The sequence below is a fragment of the Dendropsophus ebraccatus genome, chromosome 3, assembly GCF_027789765.1.
Source record: "Dendropsophus ebraccatus isolate aDenEbr1 chromosome 3, aDenEbr1.pat, whole genome shotgun sequence".
NCBI lineage: Eukaryota > Metazoa > Chordata > Amphibia > Anura > Hylidae > Dendropsophus > Dendropsophus ebraccatus.
The window spans coordinates 58,083,768-58,103,253 of NC_091456.1; the positions used below are offsets into that span (position 1 = coordinate 58,083,768).

Consider the following 19,486-nt stretch of genomic DNA (forward strand, 5'->3'; position numbering starts at 1 on the left):
AAAAAAAAATTATATATATATTTTTAAAAAGACATTATTTAATGTCCCGGGAAAGTTGTAGGCAATAGCGGTACCATCACAAAATTATCTTACAAATTTAGCATACTGACTTACTCAACCACTCAATCATAATAATAAAAGGATATTTTAACCACTGTTTTTTTTTAATGCATATCCTTTTCCATAGGCCATAAACAGTGTCGGACTTGCCCACCAGAGGACCGGAGGATCCTCAAGTGGGCCCCCAGCTTTAGAACTTGCACTAACACTGACTGATGGGTCGCTTATCACTGGTTCTTCATTGGTGGGACCCACAGATCATTTCTTCTGGTGGGCCCCAGGTAGCCCAGTCCGACACTGGCCATAAATGTCTGACTTCGAACCTCACTAATGGAGAGAAAGGGAGTCCTCCCTTTTCCATTACACCTCTCCCTGTTTGGGTATAGAGATAGAGTTATTAAATCAAGACTAGTGGGGCCAGGAGAAGCCTCTAGGGACAGCGCCAATCATTTATAGTTTAGGCAGAATGAAAGTGTTGACAGATTCCCTTTAAGCCTGAGGAAAATATGAAATGTAAGTCTAAAGGTGGCTATATACCTTCAACAACGGTCATCTGAATGATCATTTTGGCTGACCGTTATCTCTCTAGTCCACGCCCATATACATGAATGTTCAGCATGGTTAAATGTTCATGTGTTCCCTATGGGGATTAGTAAACAGCTCTTGTGTCGGCTTATCCCTCTGAGAACAAAAGTGTCAGTCAGTGAAAAATCATCACAAGTGACCCTTCTCTCCACCAACATCAACTGTTAATGGAGAGTAAGGAGGCTCCCATACATCTTACACTGTTGCCCAAACCCACCACCAGCTTTAGTATAAAGTGTATGGGCACCTATATGGGTACGACATGACCAAATGAGTAAGCACACTCTCATGTTCTTGTTTTTCCTCATAGGCTTAAATAGAATATATAGAAATATAGGGGGAGATTTATTAAACATGGTGAAAAGTGAAACTGTCCCAGTTGCCCCTAGCAACCAATCAGATTCCACTTTTCATTCCTCACAGACTCTTTGGAAAATGAAAGGTGGAATCTGATTGGTTGCTAGGGGCAACTGAGCCAGTTTCACTTTACACCATGTTTGATAATTCTCCCCCATAGTGTAGACTTCAATAAGACTTATGATGCAGACTTTTAGTTCTTCCTTTCAGCCCCAGGTTTATTGGTGAGGCCTATGTTCTTTTTCTTACTGGTGATCTCATTGATAACTCGTTCAGTAGCTACCAGCCAAAAGTCTTTTCATCTATGTCCTTGCTATAAAGGAAATGGTTCAGGGAAAGGGAAGGGACGGGAAAAGGGAAGGTTTAGTATCCTAAACCTCTGAAACAATAAGTGAAAGTCGTTTAAATACATAATGCAACTAAGCAAGAGACAAGTCTTTAATATCTAGACACTTTTGCAGCAAAGCTAAAAAGCAGCCATAGCAGCCAACTCTTAACAGTAATGTAAATTCTAAAGAATTAGAGGTAGTGACCAATATTTACATCTTAAGACCCCAACTGGGCATCTATTTAAACTCTTAACTCTACGATTTATAACTCATCTCTTCTAACTTTTTCTGAAAGGTTGGATCTTTAGAAAAAGCCATGCAGGATGCCTTAGTGATGGATCGTGTAGACTTTGTGAAGCTGTTGATAGAATATGGGGTGAATATGCACCGTTTCCTCACCATAAGCCGACTAGAAGAACTGTACAATACTGTAAGTAGCCTAAAGAAAGATGCAGGGTTGCTTAGTTGTTTGCCACCTTTGTCCTGCTAACCTTCTCACACGATAAAATACTGCTGCTATTTATCCCTATTGAAGAACTGAATAACACTTATTTTATTATGTTTGGCAGATGTGCCAGGGAAGCCCTTTCACTGTGTATCATTGGGGTTGTGCATACAGTGGGCCAATGTTAGTCAGCATACTGCACTGTATATGTTTTATACATTGAGATGCATTCTTTATTGTATTCTATGAAAATGTTATTTTATTTTTATATGTTAAAGAAACAAGGCCCAACAAACCTGCTTTTATACCATCTTGTTGGAGATGTAAAGAAGGTAAGATATTAAAAATCTTTTAAAATATTGAAATTGTGCATCTTTAATGGCAGTTGTTTTCCAACATTAAAACTTCTTAATATAGCCTATTCTATGGTGAAAGTCCCCCCCCTCCCAATTTTAAACAATTGTGAGATATCTAATTTCCAATATCTCTCAATGAGTTGTGTGGTCCCCAAGAATTTTTTTTGGTAATTTCATAGAGAGCATAGAATTAAAAGCAGCCAGGAGGTCCCACCAACCACCTGTGGTACAAAAAATGTCAAGGATTAAAAGAAAAGGGAAGAAAAAGTTATACATGGCAATACAAAGCAATTGTCTTATTTCTGTTTAGAAGTTGTAAAAAAACCCCAAACCATATGTGAATCTAGTATCATTGTGATCAAACCGACCTGCAAAATTTAGTTAAAGACAGGAACTGTCCAGAGCAGTTGCAAATCCCCATAGAATTTCCTGCTCTTGACAGTTCCTGTCATGGGCAGAGGTGGCAGCAGAGAGTACTGTGTCAAACTGGAAAAAATACACCACTTCCTGTAGGGCAAATAGCAGATGATAATTACTGGAAGACTGGAGGTTTTTAATTAGAATTAAAAATCACATCTTTTTAATTATCTGTAGCTAGTTGATTTGAAAGAAAAAATATTTTGCCAAAGTACCCCTTTAACATAATAAAATTTTTACCACATAGTAAATGAAAAAGAACAATTGTGCAAAAGATTTTGTTTTCAATCCCCTAAACTTTTTTTTTTGTGCAATACATTATATGGTTTAAGATGTATAACTTGTCCTGAAATAAATAAGCCCCTATATGGCTCTGCTGATGAAAAAATAAAAACAAAAAAACACTGCATTTACTATTCTTTTTTTATACTGAATACATTTACTATGTTACTGTTTTAAGAAATTTAAAGATGTATTAAACTATCACCATAATCTGCTGAGGAATCTCTTAATACATCTTGCTAAGGTGAGCAGAGTTTAAAAGTCAAACTGCTAAAAGCTTAAATTTAAGAAAGACCAGGGTAGTTTTTGATAAAGCTACAGTACCTTTTATTTGTATAGTAAAATAAGCCCACTGATAAGCTATGGAGTGTATGCCACAAACATGCTTTACATATGTTTATTGGGCCCTGTGAGAAATGAGCAGACATTGGGTTAGTTGTTAGAGATGAGCAAATCGGGTTCGGGTTCGAGTCGATCCGAACCTGAACGTTCGCCATTTGATTAGCGGTGGCTGCTGAACTTGGATAAAGCTCTAAGGTTGTCTGGAAAACATGGATACAGCCAATGACTATATCCATGTTTTCCACATAGCCTTAGGGCTTTATCCAACTTCAGCAGCCACCGCTAATCAAATGCCGAAAATTCAGGTTCGGATGGACTCTAGCATGCTCGAGGTTTGCTCATCTCTATTAGTTGTACATTGGATATTATTAAAATCAGACCACAGTTTCTGGGTTTTATGTGGAGTTAAAAGGATTTTCTGGGCAAAACATACTGATATGCTATCCACAGTATAGCTCCTCAGTCACTGATTGTCAGGTTGCCGACACCCTGCACCCACATCGAACAGTTTTTTAGCATTAGCAATAGTAAACAGGGCTGTTAGCAGTTGGCTCCATTCACTCTGTAGCAGTGGTGATGTGTAACTGCAGATCGGGTCCTGTTCAAGTGGATTGGTGAGGGTTCCAGCAGTCAGACCGCCAATGATTTTCTAAGAGAAGCTGTCAGCTAGACAAAAACATCCCAAACTGCTTACATGGCTAGATAGCTATGTAAGCAGTGAAACTATTCAGCCTTTATTGTAGTTGTAAGGAGCTAAAAAAAAATAAAATCTAAAGTGTCATAGAGGCGTAGCCAGGACACTAAAGAGCTCTAAACTGTAACACCTCCCCCGATTCTGCTACATGGTCTTCTCCACCTTCTCTCTCCATTATTGGCTTTTGTGTGCCAGAGAAATACAGCGTACTGTGGACCCGCTCTTACTGCACACGCTCCCTGACCAGTATGAGCAGGTCCAAAGCAAGAAGAGGACAGAGAGGGTCAGGTAGCAGTACAGGGAGAGGTATTGCAGCCTGGGGCCCTTCAGTGCTCTGGGCAAACTTCAGTTTTTAAGTGTTTGCAGTCTCAAACAACTACAATAAAGATAAGGGTAGACTCACTGCTTACAGAGCAATGCACCCATTTAGGAGTTTGAGACATCTTTTCTAGCTGACAATTTGCCTTTATGGAGACATGGTACAATAAATATATAAAGGGGCATTTGCTGGTTTTGATCAGTAAATGAAAAAAAAAGCAAAAAAAAGCTAAATACTAGGTGATTTATTCCCGTTAATAAACATAACATGCGGACGTAGTTGGTCTCCTGTGTTCATGAAGCTGATCTGTATTTTTTATGCAATGAGGAAAACTTTCTGTCCACAGAGTAACCTCTCCCCGGACTACAAAATTACCCTAATTGATGTGGGATTAGTAATTGAATACTTGATTGGAGGAGCTTATAGAAGCAGCTACACAAGGAAGAGTTTCCGCGCCCTATACAACAGTCTCTACAGAAAGCAAAAGGTGATTTTGTGTTTTTTTTTTTTTTACATTTTTGTCATACAGCCATGACTTAAAATCTACAAAAGAAACACACCAATCCATTGTCTCACACAGACCGGTATAGACTCATGTACCCAGAGATAGACCGAAATAGTCACACATATACCAACTAGAAATAAAGGATGGTTAATTACTAACAAAACTGGTTGATGTCTTTTTCTCTTCTTTCCTTTGATCTTTCTGCCAGAGGAGCCACAATTCTTCCAACAGCCTGGCACGGAGTTTGTCTCATCTTTCATTAAGCCAGAACAGCCAGATAAACAGCAAGCTTCCCTCACCTGAGAATACTTTGCATTCCCAGTTCCTCCGGACAGCCCAGCCTTATAAGCGCAAGGTGATCCTTCCAAGTTTTATATCCAGTTTAATTGAAAATGTTCTGGTGGGGTGTGTCAAGTTTCCAAATTAACCTGTACAGATAAGATTTCGTTGTACAGTATACAATGTGTTTGTCATATAATGCGTAGACATGTACCAAGTATTTTAATACTACATAGTAAGAGAACGGCGTATCTTCACCTTGATTTCACAATATTATGTATAAAAGTGATTTCACAATAAATTTACACAGTACAATAAATGTTACCTTGGCAAAGAGAAGGTTTGTTTCTACAGCATTTCACTGAAGTACACTGTCAAGTCCCATTATCTGGGGCCACTGGCAGGGCAAGTAGTTTTGGCTCTAAATTTTGGCAACGGGTGTTATTCTGCACGTGTTAAATGAAAACAATTTACTTGCATACCCTAAACAATCTCCTTGTATTGTATATTGTTGACAATAGGCCACCTGAGGAATGGACCCCACACGATGCAGCTCAACAGCTCAGTGTATTTCTTAAGAGTAAAATACAGTTGTTCCCCTGTTAGCTAAACATCTTTGTTAAAGGGAATTGGTCAGCTTTAATTCACATTAAAAACTGCTGACAGGAAGACATGTGGTACCTTTCATATATCTGTCTGTGATTCCAGAATGTAGAAAATTGCTTTTTATTTCATAGTAAGAACAGTTAAAAAGGCTTTTCCAAGCTCCTGAATAGCTGTAAGACCTTCCCCCCTCCCTACTTGATTGGCACCTGGAGACCCAAGAAGGGTTGGGTATAGGGGGGGGGGGGAAGTAAGGAGATGTTACAGCTTGTTGCACCTCAGGAGCTCGGGAAAGACACTTTGACTCCTCTTACTATATAATTAAAGCAATTTTTCTGGAAAAAGTTCTGGAATCACAGGCAGATATATGACAGGTATTAGGTTTGTCCATGACCTAACAGCTATTTAACAGTATCAGTGGATTTGGTGCATATAGCACAGTATCCTGAATTAGATAAGCCATTGCTGCTTTCTTTTTCATCACCACTCTTGTCCCCATTTTGTTTGTGGCATTGCGGCTCAGTTCTCATGGTTCCAATAAAATTTAAAGGAGAAGTCTGGCCAAAATAAAAAATACATAGCAGACATGAGAGTGCGGTAACATAACAAAGAATCAATAGTTACCCATTCCTGTGTTCACACACAGCGGTCGGGGAAGATGGCCTGCTATAAATCATAGCAGGCCATCTTAGCTTCACGGCACGGGGGGTGGTTAACACCCCCCGTGCTTACGATCGCCGCTATAGGCTGATCAATTCAGATCAGCCAATAGCGGCGATCGGAACCTTTCCGGGTCATCGGTGACCCGATGACCCGGAAAAAAATGGCGGTCGGTACTGTCCGAGGACGGCACCGACCGCCATTACTGTAAAAAGTAATGGTGGTCACCGTGCCACCGGCCCGATCGCCGTGAACGGCCGGCCGGCCGTTCACGGCGATCGGGCCAGTGGCACGGCAATCAGAGTCCCACAATATAGTAAATACCTGCCCTGGACCCCTCAGCTAGGTAGCCGAGGGGTCCAGAGCAGGTATTTGTACATTACTCACCTGTCCCGGGCTCCTGATTGGCGTCTTCCGGGTTCGCGGCGTCCTCGTCTTCGTTCGGGTCTTCGGCTTCCTCCGTGACGTCACGTTCGGCTTCTCTCAACTATTTTCGGCTCCAGCGTCAGCTTTTTCCGTATTTTGCGCTCTGCTGCCCTCTAGCGGCTGATATGTGTAATACACTTATCAGCAGCTACAGGGATGTTCAGAATGTAGAAAAAGTTTTTTTTTTTTTCAAATTTTTTTTTTCTATTTTCCGCACCCTATCGCCGCTGAGTGTTGATCAGCATCGCACGAAAGTGCGCTGCTAATCAGCAACTCCTCCTTTTTGGCGTAGGGTGTTTTTTTTCTATATTCTACTGCCACGGTCTGCTGATAAGTGCCGCGCATAAGTGCGGCATTTATCAGCAACTCCTTTGTTGGCGTAGGTTTTTTTTTATACTTACTGTAAAAAAACACGTAAAAAAACACTACATTACACCACACTACATTGAATAAAGTTTGACACTACACCACTACATACGCCATATACTAGTCCCCATATAAAGATGGCCCCCAGGGTGTTTTCGGGGTCGGACGCATACGTTATTATTGCCTCCGACACCGAAACAGCCAGTGAGGATGAATGGGGGGTCCTTCTTTCCTCCATTCATCCTCATCATCCTCATCATCCAGTGACGTGTCTGGAGGTAGCGTAGCGTACGCTGCCCCCCAGACACGTCTTTTCTGCCAGTACCGTCCCAATAAGAGATAACGGTATGGTGTGAAATTCTACAAACTGTGTGAGAGTACCTCAGGGTACACTTACAGATTTAGGGTACGTGCACACTGCGGAATGGCAAAGGATAACTCTTTGTGCATTCCGCAGCTGGCACCCGCCGGCGGACTGATGCGGGCGCATGTCTCCACCCGTGTCATAGACTCCATGTTATGCATGGGCGGATTCCATCGTCCGTCCAAAGAATGAACACGTTGGACGGAGAGCGGAATCCGCCCGTGCATAGAATGGAGTCTATGACACGGACGGAGACGTGCGCCTGCATCAGTCTGCCGGCGGGTGCCAACTGCGGAATGCACGAAGGGTTATCTGTCGCGATTCCGCAGTGTGCACGTACCCTTAGAGTGTATGTAGGAAGGGACACCCGAATCCAGCCCCAGATGCCCCCAGATGCCCCCTCCCCCCCATCCTCGGAACAAGTGGGAAGATCGTCCAGGAACTGATCTTCCCACTGCTGGATAATGGCCACCACCTGTACGGGGATAACTTTTATACCAGCGCCCCCTCTTCTGGTCCCTCGCTGCCCGAGCTACTATAGATTGCGGCACGATCTGAAAATATCAGAAGTAGTAATAGAGCCCTAATATTTAGCAGCCATGGAGCGGACCCAGCGCTTCTGGATATGAAGGACCCCGTATCGCACCAGGACAACATTTTCCAGGTGACGTCCCCCACACTGGAAAAAAGGAGACCCCAGAAGAAGTGCAGAGTGTGGCGTAACAGGGGGATCAGGAAGGACGCCATTTTCCAGTGTGCCACCTGTCCTGATCCCCCCGGCCTCTGCATACTGGATCGCTCCAAGGCGCACCACACGTCATTGGGGTTCTACATTATCTAAATTCTGTCCCTTATTCCTATTTCAGGGGTCACGTTGATCCAGGGATTATTCTGATCGCCATTATGGAGTCGGGAAGGAATTTTCCCCTGTGATGAGGCTACTGTTGTCTGCCTCACGAGGGGTTTTTGCCTTCCTCTGGATCAACACAGGTTGAATTTGATGGACACCTGTCATTTTCAACCTTATAAACTAATAATTGGCCTAATACCCCCAAATAAATTAGAATTGTCCCTTTTCCCCAGCTAAGTAGGTATGGCTGCCATTCCCATTAGAGGATGCCATGATGCAATTACAAAGCCTCTGTGCGGCCAGGACAGTAGAAACCCCCCACAAGTGACCACATTCTGGAAACTACACCCGATAAGGAATCTAACAAGGGGGGCAGCGGGGATATGGCCCCCTGGTGACGGCCATATTTGGGACGTGAAAATGAAAAAAATTGTATTTTTTATTTTCTCGGCACATGTTCTACGTAAGTGCCCGTCACCAGTGGGGTCCATATCCTCACTGCACCCCTTGTTAGATTCCTTATGGGGTGTAGTTCCCAGAATGGAGTCACTTGTCGGGGGTTTCTACTGTCCTGGCAGCACAGGAGCTTTGTAATTGCGACATGGCCTCCATCCTCCATTCCAGCCTCTAAATGGCGCTCTGTCCCTTTGGTGACTTGCCCTGTGCCCATATGGCACATTATGCCCACATGTGGGGTATTTTCGTACTCAGGGGAAACTACCCTACACGTTTTGTGTTCATTTTCTTTTTTAACCCCTTGTGGAAATGGAAAAAAATCAAGGCTAGACCAACATTTAGTGTAATTTTTGTAAAATTTTTACTCTAAATCATTAATCTTGTCATGATTTTTTCATTTTCACAAGGGGTTAAAAGATAAAAAAAAACATTTAATGTGTAGCGCAATTTCCCCTGAGTACGGAAATACCCCACATGTGTACATAAAGCGCCATTCGGGTGCAGGGTAAGCCTCCGAAGGGACGGAGCGCCATTTGGCTTTTGAAGGCTGGATTTGGATGGAATGGATTTCAAGGGGCCATGTTGCATTCAAAAGGCCCCTGTGTTGCCAAGACAGTTGAAACCCCCCACAAGTGGCCCCATTATGGAAACTGCACCCCTCAGGGAATGTAACAAGGGGTGTAGTGAGCATATGGACCCCACTGGTGATGGGCACAAATGTGGAACAATGTGGCGTGAAAATGAAATATTACATTTTTTACACTATAATGTTGGTTTAGCCTTGAATTTATCATTTTCACAAGGGGTTAAAAGAGGGAAAAAAAACAAAATGTGTAGAGCAATTTCCCCCGAGTCCGTAAATACCCCACATGTGGACATAAAGCGCCATGTGGGCGCAGGGCAAGCCTCCGAAGGGAAGGAGCGCCATTTGGATTTTGGAGGTTGGATTTGGCTAGAATGGATGATGAAAGCCATGTCGCATTTACAGAGCCCTCGTGCTGCCAAAACACTGGAAACCCCCCACAAGTGACCCCATTATGGAAACTGCACCCCTCAAGGAATCTAACAAGGGGTGCAGTGAGGATATGGACCCCTTGATGACGGGCACATTTGTGCCATGAAAGTGAAAAAATGAAATTTTTTACTTTTACGTCACATTGTTCCACATTTGTGCCCGTCACCAGTGGGGTCCATATGCTCACTGCCCCCCTTGTTAGATTCCTTGAGGGGTGTAGTTTCCAGAATGGGGTCACTTGTGGGGGGTTTCCAGTGTCTTGGCAGCACGAGGGCTCTGTAAATGCGACATGGCGCTTGAAATCCTTTTCAGTGAAATTCAGCTTCCAAAAGCCAATTGGCGCTCCTTCCCTTTGGAGGCTCGCCCTGCGCCCCCTTGGCACTTTATCGCCACATGTGGGGTATTTCCGTACTCGGGAGAAACTGCGCTACACATTTTGTGTCTTTTTTTGCCTCTTATCCCTTTAAGAAAATGAAAAATTGAAGGCTAGAACAACGTTTTAGTGTAAAAAATAAATTTTTCTTTTTTCACGCCATATTGTTCGGAAAATCTGTGAAGCACCTATGGGGTCCAGATGCTCACCGCACCCCTTGTTACATTCCTTGAGGGGTGTAGTTTTCTAAATGGTGTCCCTTTAGGGGTGTTTTTTAGGTTTTGGCACCCCAGAGCCTCTGCCAACCTGAAGTGGTACAGTCAAAAATGACCAAATATAACGGAGGCGTTGAAAATCACTAGGCGCTCCCTTATATCTGAGGCTTGTGGTTGCGTCAAATAGCGCAATAGGGTCACATATGGGGTATTTCTATAAACTGCAGAAACGGGACAATAATTATTGGGGTGCATTTCTCTGGTAATAGGTTTATAATTATGAAAAATATTGGATTACAATAAAATCTCTGCACAGAAAATTAAAATTTTCAAATTCCTTACACACTTAGCTTTTATTTCTGTGACTCCCCTAAAGGGTTAAAACACTTTCTGGATATGCTTTTGCAGAGTTTGGGGGGTGCAGTTTCTGAAATGGGGTGCTTTGTGGGGCTTTCTAACATACAGGCCCCTCAAATACACTTTAAGGCTGGGTTCACACTATGTATATTTCAGGCTGTATTTGGTCCTCATGTCAGGTCCTCATAGCAACCAAAACCAGGAGTGGATTGAAAACCCAGAAAGGATATGTTCACACAATGTTGAAATTGAGTGGATGGCCGCCATATAACGGTAAATAACTTCCATTATTTCAATATAACAGCCGTTGTTTTAAAATAACAGCAAATATTTGCAATTAAATGACGGCCATCCACTCAATTACAACATTATGTGAACATAGCCTTTCTGTGTTTTTAATCCACTCCTGGTTTTGGTTGCTATACAGCCTCAAACATACAGCCTCAAATATACGTAGTGTGAACCCAGCCTAAACCTGAACAGGTCCCTAAAAATATCTGATTTTGAAATTTTACTGAAAATTTGGAAATTTGCTGCTAATGTTTTAAGCTCCCTATTGTCTAAAAAAAATGAAAGATAGTTTAATAAATGCCGCCAACATAAAGTAGACATGTTGCTAATGCTATTTAATATATAATTTATGTGGTATAACCACTTTCTGTATACGCAAAAAAGTTTCAAAGTTGGAAAAATGCATTTTTTCACATTTTTTCACATTATTTGGGATTTTTTCATAAAGATTTGAGTATAAAGAGTATCGACTCCAATTTACCAGAAATGTAAAGTACAATATGTCACGAGAAAACAATCTCAGAATCAGCCGGATAGGTAAAAGCATCCCGAAGTTATTAATGACTAAAGTGACACAGGTCATATTCATAAAATTTGTCTCTGTCATTAAGGCCATTTCAGGCTGTGTCCTTAAGGGGTTAAATAAATTTTATTGGTATACAGATGCTAATTTAAATATTCTAAGGAAATTTCTGACACCAAAAAGTGCTGTGTGTTTTTTTTCTGGATCATTGGCCCTTGTTTACTAAGATAATCGGGTTTTCAGAAACCCTACACAGAGCTTCCAAAACCGCTACATTTGCCCTTAGTTAATTGGGCAGGTTTATCAAATGACAAAACCACAACCTGAGCTTACTGTGCCCACCAGTAGTGGTGAATATTACGAATGCAAAACCAGTCAAAAAAGGGACGATCTGTTTTACAAATATGATGGTTATATTGATTTTTGATGAGATACGCTCACTTTGGTTTTAAAGCACAAAATGAGTGTCAGGATGGTATCTCTGCAGAGCATTATGCGCCCCTCGGCTCGTGCTGTTCGGCCGAGAAGGCACTGATTTTCTTGTATCCTGTTTCTGTGTTTTGTTTTGCTGTGTGTGAACTCTGGTTTATTGCTCACCTGGGTTGGGAGACACACCCGACTTCACCTGCTGAGTTCTGTCTGGCCATGTCAGGGTTAATCTGTGTTTTGGTTCTGCTGTGACTGACAGGTCTTCCTGCCAGTGGATCTGTTTTGTTCTCAGCTGTCTGTGCTTGGAGATCAGGGGGATGGTCCAATTATGTTCTGGATCAGAACCCTGGCCTTCTATATAACTACCTCAGTCTTGGATATCATTGCTGGTTATTGACTTAGTCTCTGCCTGCTTGTGGATTCTGTTTCTTTGCATCTCCTGACTACTGCTTTGTGTTCTGACTATCCTTGCTAGCTGCCTGCCCCTGACCATATCGCTTGTTTGTTGACTCTGATTATAGGATTGTGATTTTGTACTGTGCTGCCTGATTGTTGTGACCCGGACTGTCGACTATTCTTATTGTGTTTTGTCTGTCTGTCTTGTCTTTGTGTCCCACCTAGCCAGTGCAGGGACTGCCGCCTAGTTGCCATCTTAGGGCGGATTGTGGCAAGTAGGTAGAGGACAGTGGCCGGGGCTGAGCTTAGGGCTCACTGACTTGTCTTGTCCTGCTGTCCGGTTCCTAACAATGAGTTTGTTTTCGGAGATTTTTGTGGCGCATGCCATTAGTAAATGTGAGAAGACTAGAAACCAATCGTAAAAACTGTAAATTTGATGACAGAAGCGCGTTAGTAAATGAGGACCAATATGTTGATTTCTAGTAGGTGACATATCCTATTTAATACAGTCCATGATCCTGGAGCCATTATATACTGTAACCAGGGTTTCTAACAACATAAACTGGTACCTCAAAAAGAAAAAGGGAATTAAAAAAAAAAAAAATTAAGTTATTGAAAGGAAATAAAAAGAATTAGAAAATATAGGAGATCGGTTATGTAGGGGGAAAACCTGATGTTCTGTTTTTACAAAATAATCAGATTCTGAACTTTTCTCCCATTGTTTTTTTTTCCTGAACTGACAGTCAGTACAGATAACTGAGGTGACCCGAGCTTTTAGAGTAAAGCAGTATAACTGTGAGCGGTCAGATAGGTTTTATGCAATAATCAGACATATGAGAACAGTCATAACTCCTTAAATATCCAGGTCAAGTATGCTGCTAAGAAGCAGTTTCAGTTTTTATTACTACCTGTAATATAATTTAATAGGTCAAGTTGAACTTTTAAGTATGCTACAATCTGAGAATCTAATCAGAATTAACCGAATATGCTATAAAGATGTTGAATTCAATAGAGATACACTTCAACAAGTAACTAAAGTGTATCTCGGCCGAGAGGAAGCGTGTAGTGACGCACGCGAAACAGGCTGTCGCCCGTCCACATGTCTGTGTCTGTACCTGCAGTTATGTAAAATAAAACTTCATCTGCTTTTAAGAAGACGAGAAGGGTGAGTGCCTCATCTTTACTTACTTGTTGAAGTGTATCTCGCATGGACTATCGTGGATGAATGAGCACCACCCGCAGTCACTTCAGGTCTTCTTGGAGAAGTGTTCAGACGGTCCAGTTCACCTGCGGTAGTGTCGAGACAGTTCCTTTGTGGTGATTAGTTGAATTCAATAGGCAGTGTGCCAAGGTGCACCACCAGCCAGTAAAAAAACTGATCTTTAGCAATATAAAATATCGTTCAGCCATGTTTTAAAACATCATTGGTATATAACTAGTTCTGCTATATTTGGCCTATATGTTATATGGTACATAGCTGGATTGGCCTCTGTCCCTCTAAAAAGTCTTGGAAACAGCAAACTGCCAGATTGTGGATACAATTACCTCATCGTGGCAATAATCCATTTCATACTCAAATCTTTATAATAATGACACGTAACCTAGGGATATGCAGATTGTTGATAAACTAATAACATAGACATACTGAAGTTGCAGTCTTCCACCACTGGGCTTCCTAATGCTGGTATTTCTGAATGAATACCTAGTATGCACTTGTGATGGGAGATGTTAAAGTTTTTATTATGAGAATGATTACATAACTTTGTTCCTTAAAGTACACCTCTTTGATAAGCTACCTCTACTGCTGGTTTGTACTTTTACTTTGTAACTAATCTTTTATGGGCAGTGACTTAGAACATTTAGAACTCATACTTTATAGGTGTACTTTACAGTTCTTTGGCCCAGGTGCAGAGGTTACACCAGAGCCCAGGACTTAACTTTCTCCCAAGAGCTATATACAATATAAAACGTGTTGTGCTATGTTTATTAATATAGTGCGATAGGTCTTTATATCATACTAATTGAAAATCCAGACATTGTAATAACCTCTGTGCACTTCCTTTTGAGCATTGAACAATTTTGTATATATATAATGTACATGGTGAGTCAAAAGCCTCAGGACACCTTTTTATTTCAGAAATGGAAGGAAAAACTACATGTATAAATATCTCAGCAAGTAATAATAGGCTATGTCTGGAACATGGCTGCCATCTTCAAAGCTGCCATATTACATAAAGGGCAAGTTTTTCCAATGGGAAAGTAACATATCAAAGAAGACCAATTGGCTCAGAAATTAATTACCCAATCAGATTTGCAATATCTTTTGTGGTTTAAAAGTTATCAACGCAGAAATAGCAACAATTGGGAACATTTAATGTGTTGTCCATGGTGCTGAACACAAAGCTAATGCTGAACAAAAAGATATTGCAAATCTAATTGTGGCAATCAATTTCTGAGACCATTCTGGTCCTTTTTTTAGTATGCTACATGACCACCTTCCCTTTCGAACAAAAAAAAATTACCCTTGATTCAAAATGGCAGTTTTCAAGATGGTGGCCATGTTCTGGACATAGCCTACAAAAGAGGATTTACCTGCCTGGGTATTCAGATATGTCATTTCCCTTTCGTTTTGGATGTCCATAGACTGTTCAATTACTCTGTATTGAAATAACTCATAGTTCAAATATTATTTTTCCTTCAAAGGAGAAGAGTACAAACACATTGAAGTCAAAGAAAAAACCCAAGGATGAGATAAGCTCCACAGAGGACCCTGAGTTAGCTGGCTTTGTTTATCCCTACAATGATCTCTTGGTTTGGGCAGTGCTGATGAAGAGACAAAACATGGCCATGTTCTTCTGGCAGCATGGAGAAGGAGCCATGGTAAAGGCAGTAATTGCCTGTAAGCTATATCGAGCCATGGCACATGAAGCAAAGCAGAGCAACATGGTTGATGATACCTCAGAGGAGTTAAAGAAATACTCAAAGTATGTGTATGCATTTTTATGTCTGTTAAAAATTATCCATTTTGATACGTTCTTTTTTATAATGGAAGTCAAATGGATCAAAATGGATGCACACAAATGCATCTGTTTTTTTTCATCCGATTTTTGGAAAAAACAGATAAAAAAAACAGATTCAAAAAACGTAGTGTGAACCCATCCTAAGGCTATGTTCACACAATGTCAAAAATAAAGAAAAGGCGGTTGATTTTGATATTTAAAAAAACGTCTGTTATTGCCGCAATTTAACTGACTGCTATGGTAATACATTGAAGTCAATGTAAAGATGCACATCCAATGCACACAATGTATTGAGTAACAGACTTTTTTACCGCGGACATCAAAACAATGAACATAATCATTATTTTCGGACGTCTTTTGCAAACAGCGGACTTTTTTTATCAGTTGTTCACGCAGTTTTTCTTTTTTTACCGTTCTTTTCCGTTTTTACTATTAAATTCAATGGAGTTTTCAATTAAGCCACATCCAAAGGCCAATTAGTAACCCCAAACTAGAATAATGTGCAAACACCAGTCATTGCATTGAGGGGCGGCCAGACAGCTAAATGATGTCTGTTATTTTAGACTCAAAATGACTGATATCATTTTAAATGTAGCTGTGTGAACCTTGTGTGAACATAGCCTTACAGTAAAGAGATGATGATATAAAAATATTCATATGTATTAACTTCTTGAAATTGGGACAATAATTGTGACATTTAATTTGTAATTTTGTTGCCTAGGGAATTCGGCCAGCTTTCTCTGGACCTTCTAGAAAATGCTTTCAAACTGAATGAGCAAATGGCAATGAAACTTCTGACATATGAGCTAAAGAACTGGAGCAACTCAACCTGCCTTAAACTAGCAGTGTCATCTGCCTTACGCTCCTTTATGTCCCATACATGCACACAGATGCTGCTGACAGACATGTGGATGGGGTGCTTAAAGATGAGGAAGAACTCTTGGCTCAAGGTGTAGTTTATAGTAATAAACTGATTTTACTTTCTTCAGTACAGTAACTTATATTCAGTACAGTAACTTATATTGTTATTGTCATTGTTGTATATATTTTGTGTAGAGATGAGCGAACCTCGAGCATGCTCGAGTCGATCCGAACCCGAACTTTCGGCATTTGATTAGCGGTGGCTGCTGAACTTGGATAAAGCCCTAAGGCTATGTGGAAAACATGGATATAGTCATTGGCTGTATCCATGTTTTCCAGACAACCTTAGAGCTTTATCCAAGTTCAGCAGCCCCAGCTAATCAAATGCCGAACGTTCGGGTTCGGATCGACTCAAACTCGAACCCGGTTCGCTCATCTCTAATTTTGTGTTATATGTTATTTTACTTAACTGTACTTTTTAAAGGCTATAGTAGTTGTTTGATTACTGTCTATTATTCACTGACATATACAGAACAATGGGGCTTAGAAAAAAAAGACTAACCATTAGAGATAAGCAAACCTGCCGAGGTTCAGGTTCGTATGAACCTGAACTCTCAGCTTCTGACTGCCGCTGTCTGCCCGCTCCGGGGAGAGGGTGGATACAGCCGGAGGACTGCCTGGAAAACTGGGATACAGCCTATGGCTATGGCTGTATCCCAGTTTTCCAGGCAGTCTTCCGGCTGTATCCACCCTCTCCCCGGAGCGGGCAGACAGCGGCAGTCAGAAGCTGAGAGTTCAGGTTCATACGAACCCGAACCTCGGCAGGTTCGCTCATCTCTACTAACCATAGCAGCTAGTCAGATTTCAACTTAGAGAGTTTGGTCTGTATTAGAAGGCTTAATATTTCAGAGAAAGCAAGCACTGACCTCTGAGGTCATCGCTTGCTTGCTCCACGTTCCCTATTCGCTGTCGGTGCTATAACATGCACGGGGAGCAGCGTGTGTGTGGGATGGCCCATAGGAGATAATAGCAGTCTACTGCCACCGCTCATATTACATGGGGCGACAGCCAGCAGACCGTCGCTATTGTTATCGGGAGTTTAGGTCATGCTTTAAAGCAACGATCAACAGACATTGTGCATGACAGCTGATTGTTGATTTAAAATATGACCTATTACACAAAACAATTATTGTCCGTAGCGGCCGATAATTGCTTTGTGTAATAGTACCCTTATAGCTTAGACTTGACTACTTGTCAAGAGCTCAGCTTTAGTTTTCAGTCCTGGTAGGTTAATAAATAGATTTTATTAAGTAGGTCTTAATAGTCATCTGTATGTGGTCAGATGTAACATTTGTGGGTCAGTTAAAGGATATTATGGTGCAATATCCATATACAGTAGGTTCTTTGGTTTAGGGAGTACCTGTGCTATCAGTAAATACCCTGATTTTCCAGAAATTTCCCTGATTACATAACTTATGACAGTTTCTTTTCGTGCCCTCCTGTTCACAAGATATTCTCCTGGATCTCTCTATATCATTTGGCACAGTAGACTATCAACTCCTCCTCTCCATGCTCCACACTATTGGCCTCATGGACTTTGCTCTTTCCATTTTTTCTCTAATGACTTGCGCCTAACTTTCTCCATAATCTGCACTTCTCACTCCCCTTTTCAGGACTTTACTCGAGCTTCAACCACCCTGTTTTGCGCTATAAAGATGGCCTGACCATAGTAACAATTATGCACTTTTGCTCCTCTGCCTTTTGCCACCAAATTGGGGGCGGGGGTGTTATTGGAGGAGGGGGTGTTAGCTATCGGTGCTCTTAAAGGTGTTTTCCAGTGTTAGATAACTTTTTAATACAATGCTGCTGTTATATAGAAAACAAAAAGGAGCCTACACTTACCTCTCTGTGTTCCCCAGTGTCCTCCTACAAGTCACCAGTGTTCCCTGCTGATCACAGCCGCTTCCCATTGGAGTGACAGCCTGCTCACCCGATCACTGGCCACAGCGCTGTCCTGTCTCAGTCAGTGAGCTGTCACTCCTGAAATGGAAGAAGAGGTGGCTACGATCTGTGAGGGACACTGCAGAGGTAAGTATAGGCTCTTTTTCTTTATAAAAGCAGCAAAATATTAAATGTTATCTAACGCCATAAAATGATCAGTAATGGTAAGTATTAAGAGTACAATTTTTTGTAAAGTCCAATATATATAGCATTTGTTATTTCACATTGCCATTTGCTTTAGAAGCTCTGTTTATGATTCCTGTACTATACTGTCTTTTAAAGATCATTTTAGGAATTCTGTTGCCTCCCTGCATCTTGATGTTGGAGTTTAAAACTAAGGCAGAAATGTCCCATGTACCTCAGGCGCAGGAATCCCACCAATTTGCCAGGTTTTATGTGGACACCCCTTCCCCCAATATGAGGTTGGAACATGTAGTGGTAAGTTTTACATCTCTTTAGTGTTACTGTACCATTAGGTATACATTATAAATAATTAAATGCAGAAATCCAAAATGCATGTCATCCAAAATGGTGCCTCTAAAAACTACAGCTCACCCAGCAAAAAGTGAGCCTTTAAACAGCTTCACAGGCAGAGATGGGTAGATATAAAAATATATTACAGTTGTAATGTGGAAATGCAAAGCAATATATATATATATATATATATATATATATATATATATATATATATATATATATATATATATATAAAATTTGGAGTATCGTTGTAAAGCTATGAGCAGGTACCATGCTGCCACTCCTGGTCCTTGCAGGAACTGCTTGCTCACCCAATCACTGGCTGCACCAGTGTCTCAGCCAGTGGTTGGCTGAGTGGGCATTTTTTCGTGGGAGTAACACGTCACATGGAACCAGGAAGGGACAAATGGGGATTGGAAGCATTGGCACAGCAACTATGGGGGAGGAGACCACTCCCAGCTGCATATGCCTTTTTTTAATCCTTGGACAACTGCTTTAAGGCGCCATGCACATGGCATTTGTTGGGTGACATTTACCAATGAACAATTATTATAGCTGACCTGCTGTAATTGCCTGAAAGAAGTCATCTGTAGTTCACCTTTCCTAAAAGTTCATTTCTGTTTTTCAGCAAAGCTTTGATGCTGAGAAGGGAGTAAGGAATTCCATTGAAGAAAAGAATCATGTACAAGGAAGCCTGTCTATAACTAGAAAGATTTGCAAGTTCTATAATGCCCCTATTGTTAAATTTTGGTTTCACACTGTAAGTGGAGTTCTATAGCAAAAGTTTACATTTAAAACCATTTACCTTAGTAATATATGATATATTTCCAATG

The 19,486-nt window shown here is 41.2% G+C and overlaps 1 protein-coding gene across 6 annotated transcripts in view; it reads left to right on the forward strand.

Moving 5' to 3' along the window:
* Positions 1-19,486, forward strand: part of TRPM6 (transient receptor potential cation channel subfamily M member 6) — a 141,344-nt gene that overhangs the window by 65,563 nt on the left and 56,295 nt on the right. For all 6 annotated transcript variants that reach the window (XM_069961837.1, XM_069961835.1, XM_069961834.1 and 3 more), the window contains 8 exons: positions 1,627-1,761; positions 2,055-2,108; positions 4,533-4,673; positions 4,900-5,046; positions 14,998-15,278; positions 16,036-16,264; positions 18,459-18,614; positions 19,282-19,413. In XM_069961837.1, the coding sequence (XP_069817938.1) occupies positions 1,627-1,761; positions 2,055-2,108; positions 4,533-4,673; positions 4,900-5,046; positions 14,998-15,278; positions 16,036-16,264; positions 18,459-18,614; positions 19,282-19,413 (1,275 nt within the window). The remainder of the gene's footprint in view (positions 1-1,626; positions 1,762-2,054; positions 2,109-4,532; positions 4,674-4,899; positions 5,047-14,997; positions 15,279-16,035; positions 16,265-18,458; positions 18,615-19,281; positions 19,414-19,486) is intronic.